The sequence below is a fragment of the Onychomys torridus genome, chromosome 4 (assembly GCF_903995425.1).
Source record: "Onychomys torridus chromosome 4, mOncTor1.1, whole genome shotgun sequence".
Classification (NCBI taxonomy): Eukaryota; Metazoa; Chordata; class Mammalia; order Rodentia; family Cricetidae; genus Onychomys; species Onychomys torridus.
Window position 1 is genome coordinate 133,865,945 of NC_050446.1, and position 22,238 is coordinate 133,888,182.

The 22,238-nt window shown below is 51.0% G+C and overlaps 1 protein-coding gene across 1 annotated transcript in view; it reads left to right on the forward strand.

The window, feature by feature from the left end:
- Phactr3 (phosphatase and actin regulator 3) overlaps positions 1-22,238 on the forward strand; it is a 188,290-nt gene that overhangs the window by 108,722 nt on the left and 57,330 nt on the right. The window contains 3 exon segments of the mRNA XM_036185093.1: positions 8,401-8,562; positions 11,859-11,936; positions 21,399-21,697. Of these exon segments, the coding sequence (XP_036040986.1) occupies positions 8,401-8,562; positions 11,859-11,936; positions 21,399-21,697 (539 nt within the window).

Sequence of the window (22,238 nt, forward strand, 5' to 3'; positions counted from 1 at the left end):
TAGGAAGGCCCTGTTCACTCCACACTGAAAAGCCAGAGGGTAGAGTTTCTGTCCAAGTGAGCTACGATGGGATCCAAGGTGTGTGGATGGATAAGCTGACCCAGAGGGAGGGAACAACCTGCACTCTCCAAAAACTGAGTAGGCATGTAGGAATATTACTGTCCCCTACTTTTTACATAAACTTTGTAGCATCACCTCCTGCAGTGGCCAGTTCTTGCCTCTACACTAAGCAGTGCATAAGAGAAGCCTAGGGACCGGGCACTATCCTGCCCTGGAGGTTGTGCTGGCATGGACTCTTTTGCCTTTATTGAGCATGCTTGACAGGAACAGTGAGCTGTTGCTATGTCACCCAGCAGTTTTCCAGGTGTAGAGGCCAAGGATGGGGTGCTTTTGCATATGAGACTTGAAACTTTTTAAGCTTGGCCTTGCAGGTTCAAACCCATGCATGTTGGGCACTTTAGGGATGGTTGCCAAACCTTGTGCCTGTTGCCTTACCTCAGGCAATGGGCCTTTCAGCCCCTGATGCTTCCCGGGATTCGGTTTCAGGTCACATTGGTGGTTTTGTCCACAGGTCCTCATCTCTGCCTCCCTTTTCTCTCTAATGGCAACTGGTGACCAGCTGAGGGGTGTGCGGGGTAAGATAGGGCTCTGGCTCTTGTCGCTCATTGCCTTCCGTCACGGCTCAGGATCAGGAGAGACACTGTCCACAGTCACGCAGTGGTGACGTTACCAGAGCTGTTAGGGTCAGAACCTGGGTCCTGGCAATCCTAACAAGCCAGACCTGGCCACCAGTCTTCAACAGGTCAATTAAAGACCAAGTAAATGTAAATGCAGGGAAAGGAGGTTTATTCAGTGTGGCCACGCTGGGAAGAGGAACAGAGGTTCAATGACCCCCAAGTCTATCTTCTGGGTCCTGTCATGAGGTTTAGGTTTAAACAGAGGGCAAGAGGTCTGCATAACTAAGCAATCCTGGTCAGAGTGTGGTCCTGCCCATCACTGACCAGTCAGTCATGTCTGGGCTCCAGGTTCTCCTGCAAGGGGGTCTGACAAGCCATCAGAACTGAGCGAATCTCTTCCTGGGAGATAAGTTCCTGTGGCTGGCTACAGGCTTCAGCCTTTCCATTTTCCCATCATGAGACTCACAAGGAAGAAATCACAATTCCCTGGAGTCAATTGTCTCACTAGTCTGATTGCGGATGGATGGGAGGTCACAGATGTCTCCAGAACATCTTGGTTCCTCCTGGTGTGGGCACAAGGATGAAAGTGATGTTCTACCTGCTGGGGTTGGAAGGGGGTTAAGGTTCTAGTTCATGTTAGTAGCAAAGAACAGACACTGTGTGTAGCAGTACCCTATATCCACTACTGTGTCCTGTGGTAAAGACACAGCAAGTCTTGCTTCCTGACGTTAAGGTCTTGTCCTGGGGCCTCCTACCTTCAGCCCTGTCAGCCTGTGGTCTGCAATCCACCATGGTCTCAAGGTTGGTCTGATACTAGGGTCCTCACTGATTCCCTGTGGTCCTCAGGACACTTGTCACAGCCACATACCACTCTCGGCTGAACCTTCTGTTCTGTACTCTAGCCTATGATCTTTCAAATCCAAGTGCACAGACCCCTGCAAGCACATTAGTTTGTTTTTCATGTATGAATGTTAACAAATTTAATTTTTTAAATTAGAGATTATTTTCAGTCAATGAGATGCTGCTGCTGATTGGGCAGTTTGGTGGGTACTTGTTTGTGTGTGGGTAGTAGTCATAAACTGTCACCATGACACCTCTGCTACATCCGAGTCTTATATGTTCATATTTTGGGGGGCACGCCAGCACTTGGGGGCTGGCTCTGTCTCCACTCTGCACTCTGAGGAAAGCCAGGCCTTTGGGATTCTGTAGCTTTATACTTTTCTCACTCCTACTCGAGTGCCAGAGTGCAAGGTCCCGCCATCACCACCCACCCTCAGCAGCTTTCATGGCACTCTCCAAGAGTTCCTCCAGCAGCAGGTCCGGTCTTGGCTCCTCCTGGTTTTCCTTGAGGTCAACACTCCATGGTCAAGACAGTGCCCAGCACCCCGGGAACTCTCAGATCTAGCACCGGGCTTTGTTCCATTGTGATGATCCTTTGGTATTCTCGGTTGGATTATGGGAGAGGGAAGGACTCCATATGGAATTCAGAGTTCTCCATCCCATTCTGCAGTTACCAGGGGCTTCCATATCTGACCTTTTATTCTCTCAGAAGAAGATAACACCTTGGAGGATGATGGCACCCATTGCTCTGTCTGGAAGACTGAGCCGTGCTGGTGCAGCGAAGTCCTCTTCAGACACTTGATAAGTGAGTTTGAGAGTGAATGAATGAAGTAATCAAGGAGAAAACTGTTTTTCCACTGTGGTCTGGTATAGACAGTACCTCCTACCCCAAGGCCACTGGGTCCCAAGTGTCTGATTTCATTCCCCAGGGAGGTGGGAGTCTCTCCCCACAACATTTAGAAGGGAAGGTCTCTAGAGAGGGAAAGAGAGGGTAGGGTTGCTGAGGAGAGGCAGAAATGCCTGTTGACACTCTGCTTGGGTATCAGAGTAATGGACTGGGAGGGTCCTGGTTCCAGCCTTTACAGGTCTGTACCCTGGAATCTCTGGCTGAGCAGGTATCCATTCTAGCATCTGTGAGTGTTGTAGAATGAGTTGAGCGGACAGGAGCTCAGAGGGTGAGGACTCTATGAATAAGGACTTGGGACCAGGATTTCCATGCAATAGGCATAGAAGCCAGCCCTGTAGTTCATTGAAGCCAGCCAGAAGTGGGGCCCAGAATTGGACTCTTGCCTTCATGGGCACTGTGCATGGGCTACCCTGAACCTGAGGTGGGGCAGGTGGGATGAGAGTTGTCCATGGGGCTGGATGTGTCCCTGCATGTGAATAAGTCATCAGAGTAGACCCAACCCTTCCATCTCTTGTGAGTCTCAGGAGGAAAGCCTCTCTCAAGGTTACCACAGGGGCATGTGGGAGGCAGCCACTAGATATGGAAAGTGGTGTTACAGCAATTAGCTGCTAATGCCTCAGAGGTGGCAGAGGTAGCCCGGCAGTTAGCACTACTGTGTTACTCAGAGACCTGCTAATGGGACCCACTAATGAGGCCTTTACACCTTCCAGAGTCTCTTTACCAGAAGAAGGTGGTATCTGTTACTCCAGGGAGCGGCTCCAGAAAGAACTCACAGGAAGGAGACATCAAGATGCTCACCTGTCCCCTCCCTCTGTAGACACACCCATGGTCCTTGCTAAATATTTACCAAGTTGTGCACATGGCACATTCCCTGTGTGTCAGACAGTCACGGGATGGGGTCGGGGGTGTCTGACCTGCTCAGTCAGCACAAGCTTTCTCTCCTACTCATTGAATTCCCCATACACAAGTTCAAGACACTTGCCTATCTCTTCCTGAGGTGTTTGAAGGTAATCTCTCTCCAAATGCCAGGACATGCATGTTGACCTTTCTGCTTCTGGACTCCCGCCTGGTGGGAGGTTTGAGACACTCGGGGTAAGAGGAGGCTAGGAGGCCAAGTACACAGCTTTCGGACCTCTGCAAGCTCGCCCCACCCCTCCCCCACGAAGCCATTTGATTCCCACAAGGAGCAACTGCTCTATGCTGTGTGATTCACTGGATTCCATACATGGAATTTCTGAGCTGAAGATTCTGCAGTAGCTCCCTGCTGAATTGTTGCCCAATGGTAAAATGTCTCATGGAGTCCTGATTCTTTGCATCCCTCTCCTGGGACATTCTCTGAGCTGCATAGCTCCTTCTCCAGGGACCCCAACTTCCTCTGACATACAGTAGCCCAGCTCTGTGCAGCTCTTCCAATACTTCCTGCTGGTACAATCAGCATGCAGCCAAGACTGAATCAGGAGCTCCTTGGCCCATCTTACATGTACCGTGCCTACATTCCCTGAGCCCCAGAGAGAGTGCCTCCCGTCCCCGCCAGAGCTGTCCTGCTCCCCGTAGAGATGAAGATGAGAAGGGTGGGGATCTCCATGGCCATGCAAGCACACACATACGAGCACATATGTGATGTGGTGCCCATAGCAGGTGGTGGATGGGTGAAGGCAGGTGAAGAAATGGGTAGTAAAGAATGTCAGGGACCATCGTCTATAGATGAGCATACTCTATTCCTCCTAATTATCTCTATTCCCTGTCTCACAAGCAACTATGACCCAGGACGGAAGGTGCTCTGTTTTCTCCTCCTCTTTGCATGCTATCCCTAACAAATCCCTGGTACACAGTTGGTGCCAGTGCATTTTTGCAGAATGGTAGAGTGGATGGATGGATGGATGGATGAGTTCTTAAGTGAAGGGAGGAATGTAGTCTGATGAGAAGCCAAAGTGCCCTTGCTCTCCTCTGTACAGTGAGGATAAATGTGTGTCAGAGCCGCAGGGTGCCCCTCCCAAATCTGTGATAGCCGTGGAGGGCTGAAGGGGGAGGCTGGGGGAGCCAAGCACAGTGATGAAATTGACAGCGATAGTGAGATTGTTGGGAGGAGGAGGGAGACATGGAGGAGGCTGAGGAAAAGAAAGAGAAGGTGGCTAAAGGACAGGAAGATGATGATGGTGAGGAGGAGGAGGGGGGAGAAGAAGCTGACCCTCCCACCCACTCTTCCTCACCCCATGTAGAAGTATCACAGCAAAAACAGATATTCCCACCCATCATGACAGACCAGAGTGCAGAGAGGGCACAAGGATGGTAGGAGAATGGCCAACACTTTCTTCTACTACTAAGTATCAGGGCCAGGATGGGGATCAGGGCTGCCTCTGGCCTCATGTTCAGCAGTCACACCAGCTGTGAGTGTAAGGTCATGAGGCTGGGCAGGGGCATGGCAGAGCACAGACTATACTGGCAGTTTGTGTCCGCTGGCCAGGGAGCACTGGAGGTGGGGCTGAGTAGGAAGTGGTGTAACTGGCTTCCTATGTCTAAGGCTCACAGAACACCAGGCAGAAGTGCACTGTAGATATCTGGGGGCTGAGATGCTAGCACTTTGGCCAGGTTTCCTAGTGACCTGGGTAATTATAATGGAGTCATGTGGCTGATTTGTAGTTTAATCTATGTGTGCTGCTTCTTACCTGGCTGCTAGGCGGCTCAGCTGTATGTATCTTCCTCCTCCAGAGCCTGAATGTGTCTCTTGTGGGAATCTACTAGTCATCCTGATGGACATCCTCACCCACACTCCCCTTCCTCTAGATTCCCTCTGAGACACCCTTATCCTTCCATACCATGTACCTCTCTGGTCACTGCCATGGGGTATAGAGGAAGCAAGATACTGCCATCAAATGCATCAGTCAACATCTCCATCTCATGAGCCAGAGGTTTAGGAGACATGGCTTATTCCCATCCTGTGTCCTGTTGGGACAAGAACGTTGCTGGGACCAACAGACTGGCAGTGCCATACCCATCTGGCACCAGTGGGCGGAGGAAGGAAAGGGAAGGGGTGGATCATGGGGTAGATCTGCCTTGGGAAGGGAGAGACAGACTGTGTGGCCATGGGGAAGTGATGGCAGGAGCCATCTAAGACTGACCTTCATCTTTCAGCTGTCCTTGTCTTTGATAGGGCCCTGTTCCCCACTCTTTGCCAGGTGTTTTGTTACCTTGTGACACTGTGTGAGGAATGTCAGCTTGGGACCCCCTTACTTACTGGTTTGTGGGTACCTGCAGGGAGGTCACATTAACAGAGCAGCCCTAGGCTCATCCTGAGTAAAACGTGGGAAGTCATGAATCTGAAAGCCTTCAGGATCTGCCTTGTGCTGGCCCTTCCCACCTGCCATCTGCAGCTCCTGCTTTGCCAGTGTGCAGCAGACGGTGGGGAAGGTGGGATGTTGAAAGTCTTGACTGAAAGCTTGATTGAGCTCTTGACCCACTGGGTTCCAAAGACTGGCTCTCCCTCACCTCCCAGAGCCTGGTGCTCCTGAGGCACAGTCACACCCAGTCCGGCTCTGCCTGGCTCTCCAGGCCTTGCTGCAGCTCTGAAGTCTGTTCAGACCAAAAGTCTCAGTTCCTTCCCTGATGGCAAATGGACCCCAGGCTGTAGGAGGTTTGGGGTAGCAGTGTGGTCATGGGCATGGTGTGGGGGCTTGGGGATGGTAAAGGAGCTTTTGGTCAAGATCCAGTACCTTGAGTCAGGCCTACAGCTTCTTCCCAAGAACCTGGGTGGGATTTAGGCCCCGAGCACTGTTGGAAGTGATGGAAGGGGTCCTCTGGAGTGGTGCTTGGACTCTTGTGTAAGCTGTGACGGCTTGATGGGGATCCAGGGTGGGCAGATAGTAGTGGTACTGCTCTGGACCCAGTCGTCTCCTGTAGCCCGTTCTTTTGAATTTTGTTTTTCATCTGAACTAAACTTCTAACAAAACCCAATGTGTCAGAGGCTCTGAAACACCCTGTGTGGGGTGTCCCCATTCCTCCTGCCCAGCCCCAGCACCGATCCTTTGATTATCTTCAGGTACAAATGAATCCTCTGTGCATACCAGCTTGGGCTGCACACCAAAGTGGCATATGTGGCATGATTTTACACACATCTTTCAAGTTTTTTGAGACAGGGTCTCCCTGTGTGTATGGCTGGCCTAGAACTCCTGATGTAGCCCAGGCTGTCTCAAACTTGCAACAACCCCCTTGCCTTTGCCGCTACATCTTTATGCCCCCCTTGCATGGTGGTTTGACCTGGTGGTTCTCCTTGGGTCTGTCTCTGTCTGTGCTCATGTCTTTGCCTGATTCTCTTCCATATCTGTATCCTGGTTAGGGAGATGAGAGCAAGCTAGCCAGTCCCCAGTCGATCTGAGGCAGGCAATCATAGGAATAACTGAGTACTTGGGTGCCACTTATTTGGGAAACACCCTCTCTTCTAGTAACACACTTGGCAACCCAGCTCCTTTACCTGCCTGAACTACATCCACACACCCCTCTACAAAAATTGTCAGGCCCCTGCCTGTATCGGGGTGCACATACACTCCTTGCTGAACAAGGGCTGTTTTTCTGCCCTTGACAACCACAAAACTTAAAGATAGTTCCATTCTATCATACTCTATGTCCAGATATGAGACCAGAATAGGATGATCTGACCTGAACTCATTTTGGGGTATGTTCTTGGTAAGGAAAACTATGTCCTCAAAGTCAACTTTTAGGGAGAAAGCCCCCTACTTATCATCTTATGCCAGTGCATAATTAGACACACATGTGACAAAAATCAGAAGCATCATCCTCGGTAGAGAAATGACTACATGACCTAATTCATCAGTCAGAATAGAGAATGGCCCTCACTATGCTTCACAGTATCTGGCCCCTCCTTCTCTTGAACCCCACAAAAGGAACCACAAATCACCTATCATTGGATCCTTGACTCATGTGACCCATTGTTCCTTTATCCCTCTGCTTTAAGTAACTCTGCCTCCTCACTACTTCTGCAAAAATGGCTTAGCTTTTATCTCAGTTCCTTGAATAGGAGACCAGGAGTCTGGGAACACCTTGCCCAGACCCTGACCACAGGTAACAGGAGGACCTGCAGGTTGCTATCCGTCTCTAGCATGACACACTGCACTGCCTGGCATTTCCTGGGCCATCTGTCTGTGTACACCTTCCACTGTGTGCACATGTCCTGAGTCACCAGCAAGGAGGGACCCAAAGGCCAGATGCTCCCATGTGTCTACTCAGGGGTCAGCTTGCTCTGCAGCCATCCCCTGTGGTGTCTGATGGCCAGACCTGTGTTGTGTTCTGCAGCTGGGCCTGGTCTGTGCCCAGCTCTTGGAGAGCTGATGACCAGGGGACGGCAGTTTGGGGGACTTTGTGCTTCCTTGATGCATGTGTGTATAGTACATAAGCCAAGGGCTTGGCCCAGTCTGGGCTGGAAGAGGGTGAAGATTTCCTAGAATAAAAAAAATACTTATCTGAGTACATTGATTACATCCACTATGTGTGTTTAATCTACAGTCCACAAGCGGCATACACCCCAGGATAGCTCTGTCTATAGCCCAACACATTTGTATGTGACAATGCCATATCCAGTGTCGAAACTTGGATGTCCCTGACTGAGGTAGAGGAAAACTGGGAAAGAAGGCAGTGTGGGCAGTGGGCATAGCATGTACAAAGGTCCTGAGGCAGAAGGTAGTTCATCATGCAGTCAACCATGGCAAAGGGGTAGGGTGGGCAAGGACTGTGAACTGTGAGGGCTAAGGAGTAGGGTCTCCATAGAAGGAAAATGGATCACACCTCTCATGAATTACCCTGCCTCCTGTGTACACTCTGTCAGAGGAGGCCTAGAGAAAGTCCAGTGCTGGGCCTATTCCCTGAGCTATATTCTTTATGATGTCACTTAAGGTGGGATGATCGCCCGAGTCCCCAGCGCCTGATAATCATCCCTTGAGACCCGTCCCTGTTCTTGTCTTGCAGATGAGATGGACCAAACTCCCCCAGCACGCTCCGAGCCTCTGGTCTCAGGGATTCGAACTCCCCCCGTGCGGAGGAACAGTAAGCTGGCCACTCTGGGCAGGATCTTCAAACCGTGGAAATGGAGGAAAAAGAAAAACGAGAAGCTGAAGCAGACGACATCCGGTGAGGGCCTGGAGAGGGGGGTGACACTAGCTGGCGGTCCCCACATCACACAGAGCTGTGCAGCCTCCCTCTGGTGACTGCATTTCACCAGCCACCTTGTCGGGGTGGTCATACAGGGCACACAGGGTTGGCCATGGCCTTGCAGTGCCCCGGGATGACTTGACCTAAGATTTATTTTGATGTATATGAATGTTCTGCCTGAATGTCTGTGTATGGAGGTGCACCGTGTGCGTTCCTGGTGCCTGCGGAGGCCAGGAAAGGGGTTATAACCCTAGGAACTGGAGTCCCAGACAGTTGTCAGCTGCCACAGTGGGTGTGGAAAACTGAAGCCAGGTCCTCTGGAAGAGCAGCAAGTGCTCGTAACTGCTGAGCCATCTCTCCAGTCCCAGGGCTGCTCTTCTCACTCACAGCCACACTCCACAAAGCCCTCAGCTCACAAATGACTGTTTTACAGCTCTGACCCTCCCATTCAGATGAAGCAAGGGCCTAGTTATGGCCCTCACTGCTCGTAGGATCTGCCTGGGGTCAAGATCCATGCTGTGGTGCAGTTTCTGCCTGAGCAGACAGGCTTACACCTTAGTTCTGAGCATGGTCTAGGGATATTCTCCCCACCATCTCCTACCCAAAGATCCAGAAGGTCCCTCATTCACTTGTCCTGCACCCTTAGACCCAGCTTGGAGGGAAGTGGGTTTGCCCCATGTTGTCCTATTGCCCCTGCCACTCAGAATCAGCCTTATGGCTGGTTCCAAGAGTGCACTGTGCACAATATGGTGTCCATGACAGAATGGCCAAATGAGAGGCCACAGCATTAGGTGCTGCCGAGCAAGGGCTGGCATCATCTGGCAAGTGTGCACCTCTCTGTGAGGACCCCTCTCTCATGTGAGCCTACCCTCCTTTGAGAGAGAAAAGGACTCAGAGAGGAGGCTGTTCACCCACGGCAGGGAGTGCTGGTAGGAACTTGAGCACAAGCTACCAACCCTGGTCTCTTAGAAGCTCAACCTCAGCTTCTGGAGCCACCAACCCCAGGAGCCAAGATGCCCTGGGCCTTAGGGCCCTCCCTCTGAGCCACTTGCCTATTAGCTGCAGCTGTAAGCAATTAGTGAGGTTGCTGTATGTGTGCAGTCCGTTCCCAGCCCCAGGGACATGCCTGGCAAGTGCCTGTCTCAGGCTATTGCCTCTGGGGTCCCAGAGGCCCCAGCTTCCTGCCCAGCTCTAAAGAGATACATGCTCGAGGCCTTGAAGGATGGTGGAGACAAAAACCCAGGCACCCACAGCATCCAGCCTTGGGTGGGAGGCAAGGTAAGATGGCAGTAGAGGGCTTAGCATTCACTCTTGGGTATGCAACTTACCAAACTATGTTAACCACTCAAGAAGTTGATTGACAAATTATTCTTGAGAAGAATGAAAACAAGATGAACTGTTCAAGCATTCACAAGTACTTCCAGTGTGCCAGGCAGAAAGCAGATGGAAAGCTGGGCCCTATCTCGAAGGTCCTGCCACCGGGCAGGGATGCACTGGAGGCCAGGGGATCAGAGCTGGTTACCTCTGTGACCCTGAGGTGCTGTGGAATTGGAATGTTGGGAAGATTGGGTCAGTTTTTTCTGGTCCTCAAGGTTCTGCAGCACTGCTCCTGTCTGGGGTTGTCAAGCTGCTCTGGGGACCCTGAAAGGGCACAGAGACTCTCTAGGTGCCATCTGTGGTGGCCCTGCCTTTGGGGTCCCCACTTAGGCATTTGGAAATCAGGTAACAGCACTCTGTATCCCACATCCTTATTCTCACCACCACCACCCCCCTTTTGATGCTATAAATTTTAACATGTCTAGTCCTGACCTTAGGATGAGGCAAGGCAGAGGCTTCTGAGCTTTAAAGAGCAGGTAGGTCTGCTGTCCTTAGCTGACTCTGGGTCAGCGATCAGACCTAAGTCAGTGCAAGCAATGTCCTTTGTCCAACCTGCCCAGTTGGAACATCTGAGGGACAAGCAGGGGAGGGCTAATGTGATTGTCTCAGACCCTCTCCCTTCCTCCTCCTTTTCCAGTCGACTCTCATTGTCCCTCCTCCACACCACTGACACTGGAAATTGGTTTGGAAGTTGAGACTATAGAAAGGAAACTCACCTCAAAGTGTCTTGTTCCTGCAACATCCTGAATCCCTGTCATCCTCCACACAGGTGGCCCCAGTGGGCTCTCTTCCCTGCTTCTGATTCCACACTTCAGCCTGTAGACATGTGTCCTCTCTGCCACCCATGCCTGCGGGTCACAAGTAGAGACCAGGCCTGTCCTGCTCAATGCCTGATACACAGGGCACACAGTAGGTGCTCAATCACTGTGAGATCAGCTGTAATGGGCAGAAGGCCTTATCATCCCACACTCTACAAGGATGGGGACAGATTGATTTTTCCTTCAGGGACTCCCAGCTCCCAACTCAGAACATGGCTTGAAGTCCATGCTTGCTAAATACTTTAGAACATATCATTTGCATTGTCAGCCCTTGTGGGTACTCTGAGCTCTGATAGGTGGGCTGGCTGTGTTCTTAGCCACCTGTTAGAGTTTTGCTCCACATAGCCAGTGGTGTTGGGACCCCACTGACAAGTAGACTCCACTCTGAGCTTTCAAAGAAAGCATCTATGACCTAAGCAACTATGTGGTTTTGTGCTTGAGGTTCACCTGTGGACAAATAAAGGTAGGGTGTGTGTGTGTGTGTGTGTGTGTGTGTGTGTGTGTGTGTGTGTGTGTGTGTGTTGTGTGTGTGTTTGGCTGGACCTAAGTCAGTGCAATGTCCTGAACACCCCAGAGACAGTCAGAAGCAGGTTGACCAGAGTGTGTCTGGTGGTGGATCCTCTGAATGCTGTTACCTGGGGTTGGCTAGAAGATGCTTCCCGAGGAGAAGTGAACTGACAGAGACAGTGAAAGCTGGTGCTAGCCACAGAAGGGTACCCGCCGGGGGAAAGGGAGGGTGGCTTCATTGTCCATGAGTGGAGCAACTGTCATAGAGGTTGAACATGGCCTTGGAGCCAGAGTCAAGGAGGCTATCATGAAATAACATTGCAGAAATGATCCCTTAAACATGAACCTGAACCCGCTTTCCTATGGCTGGAGTTTGGGACATTGCTTATTAGATGACTTAGGTAGCAAACTCAGAATCGTTGGGCGCCAGGCTCTGGCAGTGGGCAGGTCCCCAGCCTCAGGTGTCTACTGTCTCCGTGTGTCTTCCTGTTAGCCAAGAGCAGCACATGGTGGTGGTGTGGTGGGTCTGCACTGCCTCCAGCTGTGACTTAACTAGGCATTTGTGTCCTGCAGCACTGGAGAAGAAGATGGCTGGCAGGCAAGGCCGGGAGGAGCTCATCAAGCAGGGCTTGCTAGAGATGATGGAGCAAGGTAAGTGGGCTTCTGGGAGTGGGGGCAGACCCAAGTGGAATCCCTAGGGCATAGAAGACACTGGGTGGAGTCACAGGGGCATAGAGGACAGGAGGTAGTGGCTTCAGGGGTATGGGCCAATGGGGTAGAGCCTGTCAAGTTTGGTGGTTTGCAGAGCTCAGAAAAGCCATCAGAGGAAGGAAGGGGGTGTCCTGTGGCCAGGTGGGGACTGTTCTCCAGTTCTCCAAGGGTGGCTTGAGTCAGGAGCTGAGGTAGCAGAGCACCCACCTCCTCCATTGACATTTCCAATGATTGTTCACCAGCATGTGTAGGGTGCTCATTGCACACCCTGCTGTCTGTCTCTAAGTGGCAGCCATGGATTTTAATTTAGGCATTAAGTTTTCTTCATATTCATACAAGAAATCCTCGATTTGAACAAATGATGACTATCCCTGTGTTGGCCACATAGCTAGCATTTCTGACTGCCAGGTAGGCCGGGTGTTCTGCTTTCCTTGTCTTTGGGTGCCAGTGCCACACCCACCCACAGCTGTAGCATGCAAGCAGAAGCCCTGTGCAAACCTGGGTCTCTCAGTGTCGGTGTTGATCTAGCAGGTTTCATCCAGTCTGTGTTTATGGGACAATGTCTGTTCTCAGGTTGGTCAGTGTCAGCAGCACAGGTAACAGGTACCAGCATACTTCTGTCCCATCTTCCTTTTGCCATGTTGGGGTCCCATCAGATCCTGACCCTTACCCTCTATGTATTGTGGTTCTCTGGGTCTGTAAGTAAGTCTTGGTAGGTGGAATGGGCTCACAATTCTTTCTTGTTCTAAAATCTCTCTGGGCTAGAGCAAGCTTCACTTCTGAGTTTGGGCGTCTGCAAAGCTTGTGTGTGTGTGTGTGTGTGTGTGTGTGTGTGTGTGTGTGTGTGTGTTGTGTGTGCATGCATGCATCAAATTCCTTTCTGCTGGTGTCTGCAAGTTGACTCAAGTACCAGGAATTGGGAAGGGAACTCAGGAAGTAAATGAGTCTTTTTCTGATGTGGCTGAAGCCCACAGATCCTCACATCATCTCCCTTCCTGAGTTTTGGTTGGAACATTGTGATGATGCTATGTTCAGGGGGCAACTGGCTAGGGTTATTGCATAATGCCTTCAGTGCTTTGCTCCTCACAGAAGGAAGCCCGGCTCTGTGGCCCGTGGCCCGTAGCCCGTGGCCTGTGGATGTTGAAAGCTCTGAGTCTCCTGGCACTGGTGGAATGTCACTGCTGAGCAGAAATCTGAAGTAGTTTTAATTTGGAGGGGGTCCTCAAAGTATCCAGAGTTGTGCGTGGTGGTGGTGGTGGGGATATGTGTGCTGCATATCACATGTATGCATGCATGTGTGTACATGTCAGAAGTTGACTTCCACGCCTCCCTCACTCTCTACCTTTTAGGAGACAAGGTCTCTGATGGGCTCAGCTAGGCTGGCTGGACAGTGAGCAGCACAGATTCCCCCATCTCTGCTCCCCCCCCCATGCTGAGATTATGTGCACTTGCCTCTGTGCCTGTCTCTCTCAGTGCTGGGGATCTGTGCTCAGGTCCTCATGCTTGCATGGCATGTCTGACTGCCCTGTCTCCTCACCTGCAGGTTTTTCCTTTAGGTCTTGGGTCAGGAAAATAAAAACAACTGTATACTTTTAAAATGTTATGTTCGATGAATAAGGGGGAAATAAAGACAGAAATTTGATTTTGGTCAACAATAAAGTTCTAGTTTGAATAATGGAAGAAGAAAATATCTAGAAGGAATGCCATGGGCTGTACTAAACTCTGCATGTATGTCAGATGGATGAAGTCAAACCAGAGACCCAGTGGTGATGTTCAGTTACAGCCAGGCCACAGAACTGAATTGGGGTGACTTCTCTGGCCATATCACATACCTTCTAGCTTCTAGATACAATTAGGAAAAAGCTGGCTAACCTTGTCTGGAAAAAGATAGTGAATATTTTAGGCTTTGGGATATTTGCCTTCCATTGCTATAATGAAACACCAAAGGCAGGATCACTTTATAAAGAAAAGAGGTCTGTTTAGCTCACAGTTTGGAGGGTCAAGGGCATGGCCCTGGAGTGTTCAGTTCTGATGGTGGCCTTTACTGTGGCTTAGATAGGAGATGACTCCCCAGATACCTGGGTTTGAACACATGGCCACAGGGAGAGGGGCTTACACAGCAAGTGATATCTAGAATGTTGTGAAATCTTTAGAAGTGTGTCATGGAGGAGTGGGCCCTGAGGTTTAAGCTTAACCCTGCTTCTAGTCAGGTCTCTCTGTTTGCCCTCCCTCGAAAGTGGAAGCAAGCCACCTCATGTCCCCAGTGCCACCGACACACACTCTCATGCATTTCCTGCCGTGGTGCATGGTAACTCAAATAGTGTGCCCTCCATGAGTTATGTCTTCTCAGGAATTTGGTCATGGCGATAGAAACAGCCTTCTTGCTGGCAGAGTGCCAAGGCAGCAGACGGCACGGTGTTAGCAGGAGTTACATCCTGTAACTGTGTGCATGAGTATTCTTTGTCTCTATGTCCATATCTCTCCTCTTCTCCCCAACCTGAGGCTCCATCCGTCCTCATGACCACACTGAACCCCAACCACTTCCCAGTTACCTGACTGTTGGGTTGGGTTTCTACCCTCTAAATGCCATTAACCTGTGGCGTATGGACTTAAACTCCTGCCAGAGTTTTGGGGGCCAGTTGATCACAGGGGACGTGCAGTCTGCTGAAGTCACCTATCCCTGCTTTCTGAGGCAGAACCGGCCACAGAAAAACACATATTGATGGGCATGGCTATGCACCAGGAAACTTCATTTATGGGTGTAAAGATTTGAATTCTCAATCATTTCATAAATCATGAACTATTATCTCTCTTTTGGTTTCTTTTCCAACCATTTAAAGATGTGAGATCCCTTCTTAGTTCAAAGACACATGATCAGGTGGAAGGCTGGCTTGGGCCCAGCCTGCTTCCCAGACAACAACACCCTTTCAGTCCTGCAGAGAGACTGGGCTGGGAACTAGAGTGGCCTGAAGCAGTCTCCATCCTAGATAGCTGAGCATTCAGATGTTAACTGATGTTGCAATTTTTAAAAAAAAATTTTCAAGACAAGGTTTCTCTGTGTAACAGTCCTGACTGTCCTGGATCTTGCTCTGTAGACCAAGCTGGTCTCCAATTCACAGAGATCCACCGCCTCTGGGATCAAAGGCATGTGCCTCCACTGCCCAGCTCAGTGCTGCAAATTTTTATGGAGTGCTCACTCTGTGTTAGTTGACAGACACACCGTCTACTGAGACACTGTCCTCCTAGAATACAGAGCCAGGGGTGGGAGGTGGGGTTGGGGGGACACAGGCTTCAGGGGGCCCTCCAAATACAAATCAATGGAAAGAAGAATGGTAAGGAAGTACACCCATGGGGCACTTGGAGGCCTTGGCGGAGGCAGCGGCGATAGGGAAGGTGGGGTTTGAGTGGTGGGAGGTGTGAGAGATGTTGCTTGTGGACTGAAGGTGAATTCAGAGCCCAGCATGACTTTCATTTGGTTGCACAGGAGTACATGGGAGCTAGTTTTGTCCCCACTGAGCTACACCTGGGCACTTTCAGGAACCCTCTGCTCTTGGGCAGCACTTACATCAGGTGGTGCTCTGGGTAGGGCCACAGTCAGTAGTACTTGATAAGCCTTCCCAGCTGACTCTAGCTTCCTGCAGAGAAAGTGGGGAAGTGGCTCTCCGGGGTGGAGACTGACTCTCCAGCAGCCCTGGGTGATTATCAGGTCCCAGGGTTCAAGAGCTCAGGGAAGGGACCAGAAGGTGAGAAGGGCAGTGAGGGAGAAGAGGGGCTTAGGTGCAGAATGCCCTTTTCTTCCCTGTGGCACATATGCATGCATCAGGGCTGGGGTGACAGGGGCATGCTCAGGCTGTCCCAGGGAGAGGGGCTGGGGGTATGTGGAGAAGAGAGCTTGTCTTTGTGAGCAAAACCAGGTATTTCAGACTGCAAAGATAAGGGCCACAGAGGTGTCTCTGCAGCAGGGGACTTGCTCTTCCTACGACTCCTATGGAGTGGAGTCCTTTGCCTGCTTTTAAATAAGCACCATAACCCATGTGCAAACGCTGCTGCAGACCCCGCTGGGTGAAGTGCTGACCTTGAATGGAGCCAGGGCCTGGAGCACAGGGGTTCTTTTCAGCCAGGACTGGACTTCATGACACCCGGTAATTGCTGCACCTTCCCAAGTCAAGGAGCTCTGGAGCCCACAAGGGGTCAGTATGAAGACTAGGGATCACTGCGCTTACACCTTTCTTGTGGGGGTAGGTGTGGGGGTTGGGCTGGGGGGGCCAACTTTCTGACTGGGTTATGGATTTTGGCTCAGCTTGGCCTCTCCCAGGCAAATGGGATCAATCTGCAGCCAGGGGTGCCCCCTTGTGGTCGACCGCCCTGATGGAGCCTGTCACGCTGAGACCAGACTCCAAGGCCAGGCAGCTTGGGAGGCTGTGAAATGGTAATGAGAGGGAGGGAAGACCTGGCCACGGATGGCCCTAGACACTCCCAGAATCCTTAGTGACCCAAGAACTCGAATGTCATCTTCCCGGAGAGTCCTGCACCTCACACCCACAACTGTAAATGGACACACCTACACACTTGCTTCTGAAGCCATCAGGCAGAGGGATCGCCTGGTTTCTGAACAGGGATGGTAGGAGAGACCCTGCATGTCCCCAGGAGTATCAGGTACACTTTGCACTCCTCCAGTATGTAATTTTCTGGTGTGGTTAACTAATACAGCCATGAGTACCTTGGTCCCCTGTCCCTCACATCTCTGCCATGCCGGTCATCTGCTGGCTTGCAGGAAGGACCCTATTTCTGACACTGGCAGACAACTGTGCTGTGGGGAGGAGAGGTGGCCTTTTTCCATTCAGCCTCCTCTGCCCATTTTCCATGTCTGAGAATGTCTCCAACCCACCTTCTGGAGTAAGAACAGGGTCCTGCCATTTCTGGGGCAGACAATACCATTTATTGAATGGCCCCTTCCCTTACCCTGCACCTGTTGACTTGATCTTTTCTTCAGTAACTTAAGTACTCTCATATCCCAGCATTGGATATTTTATAAGAGACACATTATATTGTTGCTGTGTCCCAAGGAGTTGGACAGTGGAAGTCTGTCTGGTTTCTGATGTTTGCATGCACATTACCTGGTATGCACACAAGTGCTCCCACTGTGATCATGTAGGAATGTGTGTGTTTCTGTGCATGTCTGCATCAGATTCCTCTCACACAGCATAAAATAGGTGCACAGCTCTGCATTCCCCTTGCAGCTCTGGGAAGAGAGGAGCAGTGATCGAGAGAAAGGTTGACCTGAGAAGGCCAACTGACCCAGTGAGAGAGGAGCAGGACACGGACCCCACCCACTATTTCTTAGCAACAGGCTGACACCAGGACTATTTTGGGAACTACAGCTTCTCACTGAGTACAGTTCTGGGCAGGACCTCCGTGCATGACCCACAACAGGACAGCAGGGCTGCTGAGTGCAGGCACATGTGGAGGTTCCAGGCCTGCAGTGCCTGTGCAGCCTTGCTGGGACCCGCTGGGCTTTCGGGGACAGCTTCTGCTATTTCTGTTGTTTGTTATAGTGATGATGATGATGATGATGAGATGTGATTATAATTAGCAGCAGACAGGACTCTTTGTCAGGCTTGAGTCCACTAAGCAGTGAACAGCTGCCTGCTCATACTTGTATATGGCAGTGAGGGGCTCAGAGAAGCAGGACCCACCACACGCTCACCTGTCTGTGACACAGCCACCCACCCTGGTGGAGGTAACAGAGTTGTTGGGGTGTTGTTAGTGTCAGGACCTGGGCTCTGGCAGTCTCTTAGAAGTCAGGTTCATCAACCTGTCCTCAGTTAGTCCAATTAAAGAGACACGTACGTCCACAGAGAAAAAGCAGATTTATTCAGTGGGAAGAACAGAGTGGTCCAGTGGCTCCCAAGGTCCTGACAGGAGGTTTAAGTTTAAACAGAAGGCAGGGTGTGCACAGCAAAGCCATTTGGTCAAGGCATGGTCCCTCAGCCCCACAGGCCCCAGCTGTCTCTCCAGCAAGGCAGTCTAACAATTGTCAGGACTGTGTGGTGTCTCTTCCCAGGTTCCCCTAGCTGAGCTGGCACAGACTCCACCTTCCCCTTCTCCCAGCATGAATTCCTTGGGAACCAATGTCAGCCAAATGGACAAGAGAGTTTTGAGTCCTCCATTCCTGACATGACAGGGACAATAAAGCTGACCTTCCTGTCTGTCAAACTGTTTCACTGAGCAGCCACAGTGAGCATACCTGCTGCAGACGACATGTGAACATACAGCACACATGCACACTGAAAGCATGTGTGCACTCTGGGATGTGTGTGTACATGTATACATAGGTATGCACACAGGAGCACACACACACACACAAGAGCAAACACACACAAGAGCACACACAGGAGCACACAAACACACAAGAGCACATACACAGGAGCACATATGCATACACACACACACACACACACACACACACACACACACACACACACAGGAGCATACACACTCTATCCTGTCTTGTTACCACATGGAAACTAGTCAGACTTCAGTGTTTGGATTCCAGAGAGCCTCATGATGCCTGGGTCACTGTGCTCAGCATCATGTCATGTCACTCTCTAGGGTAATAACATTTCCACAATGCCTATGGAGCCTGGCAACAGAGACCATCTCAAAGGTGTGTCAAGAACAAGCAAGCCAGTCATGGGGACTAAAAATTCATTCTTGAGCTTAGTGACATCTGATCCTATGTCCTTAGCTATGCTGATCTGTCTCTGGCAGCAAGAGCCAGAAGCCAGATGTGGTCACAGCCTGCATACCTTTGGTCCCTGCTAAGACTTCTGAGGCTTCTCAGGGCTTTTGTGGGGGAGAGCAGGCCACATGGCCAGCAGTGAGTGGTCACTTTGGAATATCTGCTGCTGGTCTGCCTCATGAAGAGTCAGCTGGCCTCACCAGAACCTCTGGGCAGGTGGGCAGGGGAGATGGCCCAAAGAGGCGCTCACCCCAGGCACAAATGTGCAGACCTCTGGTGGGGCCAGCCTTTCAGCTCTTCCCCCGTGGAGAGGGAAGTACCCTGATGGAAGGCAGTGAACATTTCGTCAGGTTCAGATCCCCTGAGGGTTGAGGGAAGGAATTAGATCAGTCAGGAGGCTGGGGCCTGGGAAGGGCTGTGCTGTCCTGAGGCTGTTGTCACAGGGATGGTGGCCAGTTCTGTTGTGGTCTTCTTCACAGTCAGCAGCAAGGAGACCAGGCACCCGTGGCTCACTTATCTTATACTAGAACATTCCATCGGCATATTTAGTTCTCATTCAGGAAGCCAGTAGTGACCCACATTGTAGACAAGGGAACGAAGGTGCTGCTAGGTGGCAGTGGGAAGGACGCATGTTGGGGGATGTCCAGCAGAGCAGGATGGGGATGAAGCAGGCAGTCTTGAGACCCCAGTGCAGTAGGTTGGAGGTAAGACTATCCAGTGAAAGGAGACTTTGGCCCTGAAATAAACTGATCCTCTGCTTCTATAATGGGAACCAGCATGGGAGGCCAGAGCCAGCAGAACACCCTGGTATGTCCCAGGGCTGAAATCTCTGCAGGCCACCCTGCCATATTGTGTTGCTTCTGTCTCCATAAATGGGGCCAAAAGCTTCACATGGGAGACTGTGTGTGCCTTCCATCAGATTGGGTTGGGCATCTCAGAAGGGGCATTCTGATTATCTTCCCTGGAGCTATGTGACTGAAAAGTTTATTCCTAGGCACCGGGGGCCTAGAAACTCCTGCCTCAGCTTTCCTGTATTCCAAAAGAAATTGGGTAACAGTGTTGGCAAAGGGAGACTAGTCTGTTTAGGCGGGGAGGTAATTCAGTTGGTAAAGCATTAGCCATACAAACAAAAGGACCTAAGTTTGATCCATAGAACCCAAGTAAAAGAGCTGGGTGTGGTGGTCATGCTTGTGAGCCCACTACGGGGAGACAGAGACTGCTGGACCTCTGGTGGTCACTGGCTGGCTAGTCCGACCTATTGAGTAAATTTCAGGCTTACAGTTTGGCCAAAACTGGGGCACAGGAAGCTTTTCCATCCTCACTGACATTCCTGAACCCATGCTGTAATTTTATAGGAAAGATGAAATGGAAGCTAGAAATTGCACATGGTGACTTACTTGTGAGATAAGCCACCAGAAAGGGGTGACTGTCCTCCCTGGGAAGTGAGCTGTCTGGCACCAGGGCTTTGGACTTTCCCTCCCAGCCTAGATTCCTGGGGTGTTTAACCCTGTGGGCCTGATGTTTTAATTAAAACCATTCTGAGGGTGATGTGCCCAAGACAGATCCTCAGACACCTCAGCAGTTGAGCCCCAGGAAGAAGAAGGGGCTGGCCTTCCTGAAGCCCTCATGAAAGGCTCCATGCCCTCATCCTGGGAAAGCTGCTGTGTAAATTCTCACTATTTTTGGCCTTGACCATTACTGGGTTTGAGATGCTGTCTCTGAGGCCTCTTGAGAATGTTCACCACCTGGGGCAAAGGGTGGTGTGTAGCTGAAGTTTTCTCCAGTCCTGCCTGGGCCACAGTCAGGACAAATCTCTCTCACCCGCCAGTGTTGCAGCTGCTTAGACCCAACTGAGTAAACACACAGAGACTTACATTGCTTACATGGCCGTGGCAGGTTTCTTGCTAACTGTTCTTATATCTTAACCCATTTCTATTAATCTATAAGTTGCCACATAGCTTGTGGCTTACCAGTATCTTAACATCTGCTTCTCATCATAGTGACTGACAGCATCTCTCTGCTTCAGCCTTCCTGTTCCCAGAATTCTCTTCGCTGCATGTCCGGCCTATACTTCCTGCCTAGCTACTGGCCAATCAGCATTTTATTTATACAGAGCAATATCCACAGCAGTGGTACCTGTCTTGTTAATCTCCAGGCACATAGTAGGCGATTGATAGACATTTGCTTCCTGGTGACTGACAGTCAGGGGTGGGTACCAAGATGAATATCTGTCTGCAGCCACATTGTGTAACAACCTTGGTGCCTTAGGGTCACCTAAAGTCAACATCTGTTGCCACATGTCAGATGTTCCTGGCTCAGTTGCCTGAGTCTGTTGTTAGGATGAGGAACCACGGTACAGAAGGGAGCAAGTGGGGACAGACAGAATTTTGAAGCCATTTTAAAGGTACATAGCAAAGGGGTGGGAGTTGATGAGGGGGTCACCCATCTCCCATAGGTGTTAAAGGACAAGAGTGCATGGGGAGAGTGGACCTGGGCATGAGGGTACTAGTCTCATCTAGAAGCACAGCATAGAGAGGAACTCACAGCCGAGTATGGGGTGCCACGTCATGGCATCCGTGGCATCCTTTGCAGGAAGGTCTCTGTGTGAAAAAAGGGTGTGAAGGAGGCATGGCTTGCCTAATGGCTGAATTTCTTTGCAGATTCTGAAAGTAAAGTATGCAGTCCCAGTGAAGGCACCCAACCTACACAGAGTGAGCCATCCACTGCCGAGCAGGAGACACTGACCTCGGAGGGTGTCCAGCCTGGAAGTCCCTTGGCCAGCGGGACAGATCAGGCTGCCCAGGATGAGCTTCTGTCCTCCGATGCCCATCTGGATGACACAGGTACCAGCTGGGAATCCAGTGGTCTGAGCACTCCCCAACAAGGGCTTAGACAGTCGACTCACTGCCAAGATTGAGTACTCTCTGCCACCCTCATGCCATGGCTGGGGAACCTAAATGTTCGCTGGAACATTCTCTTCTCCTGGCTTCTCCCAAATTGGGTGCAGGAGAAGTGAGGGACCTAAAATGGCCACTCCTGCAGCATGCTTCCTGATGTCACCAAATGCAGGAGTGCATTTCAGCCAGCCCCCAAATGGGTGTGTCCTGGGGCAGTGGCCTAATCATGGAGCAGATGGCCTCTTTCCCTCTGAGATGGCAGAGCATGTGTGTGTGGTGGGAGAGGCATGCTGTGCTGTGGCCTAAGTGAGGCTCTCTGCAGCTTCCCAGACAGGTGGCTTAGCTCTTTGGGTCCCGTGTGACACAGAAGTTATAGGATCAGCATTGGGGTGGTGTGGAGCATGAAGAAACTTGGTGCTCTGTTCACAAGTAGCCAGTGTTGGAGGGGTCGGGACCAGGCTGGTGTTGTTGTTTTAAGGGAGTAGACAGGACCCTTGGTGACAAGAAAGCATGAAGGGGCTCAGGCCTCGCCCTCTTCCCTGACCGAGCATCACCTTAAGCCACCTTTTGAGACCTCACTGTAGCCCTGGGATCCTGTTGGCT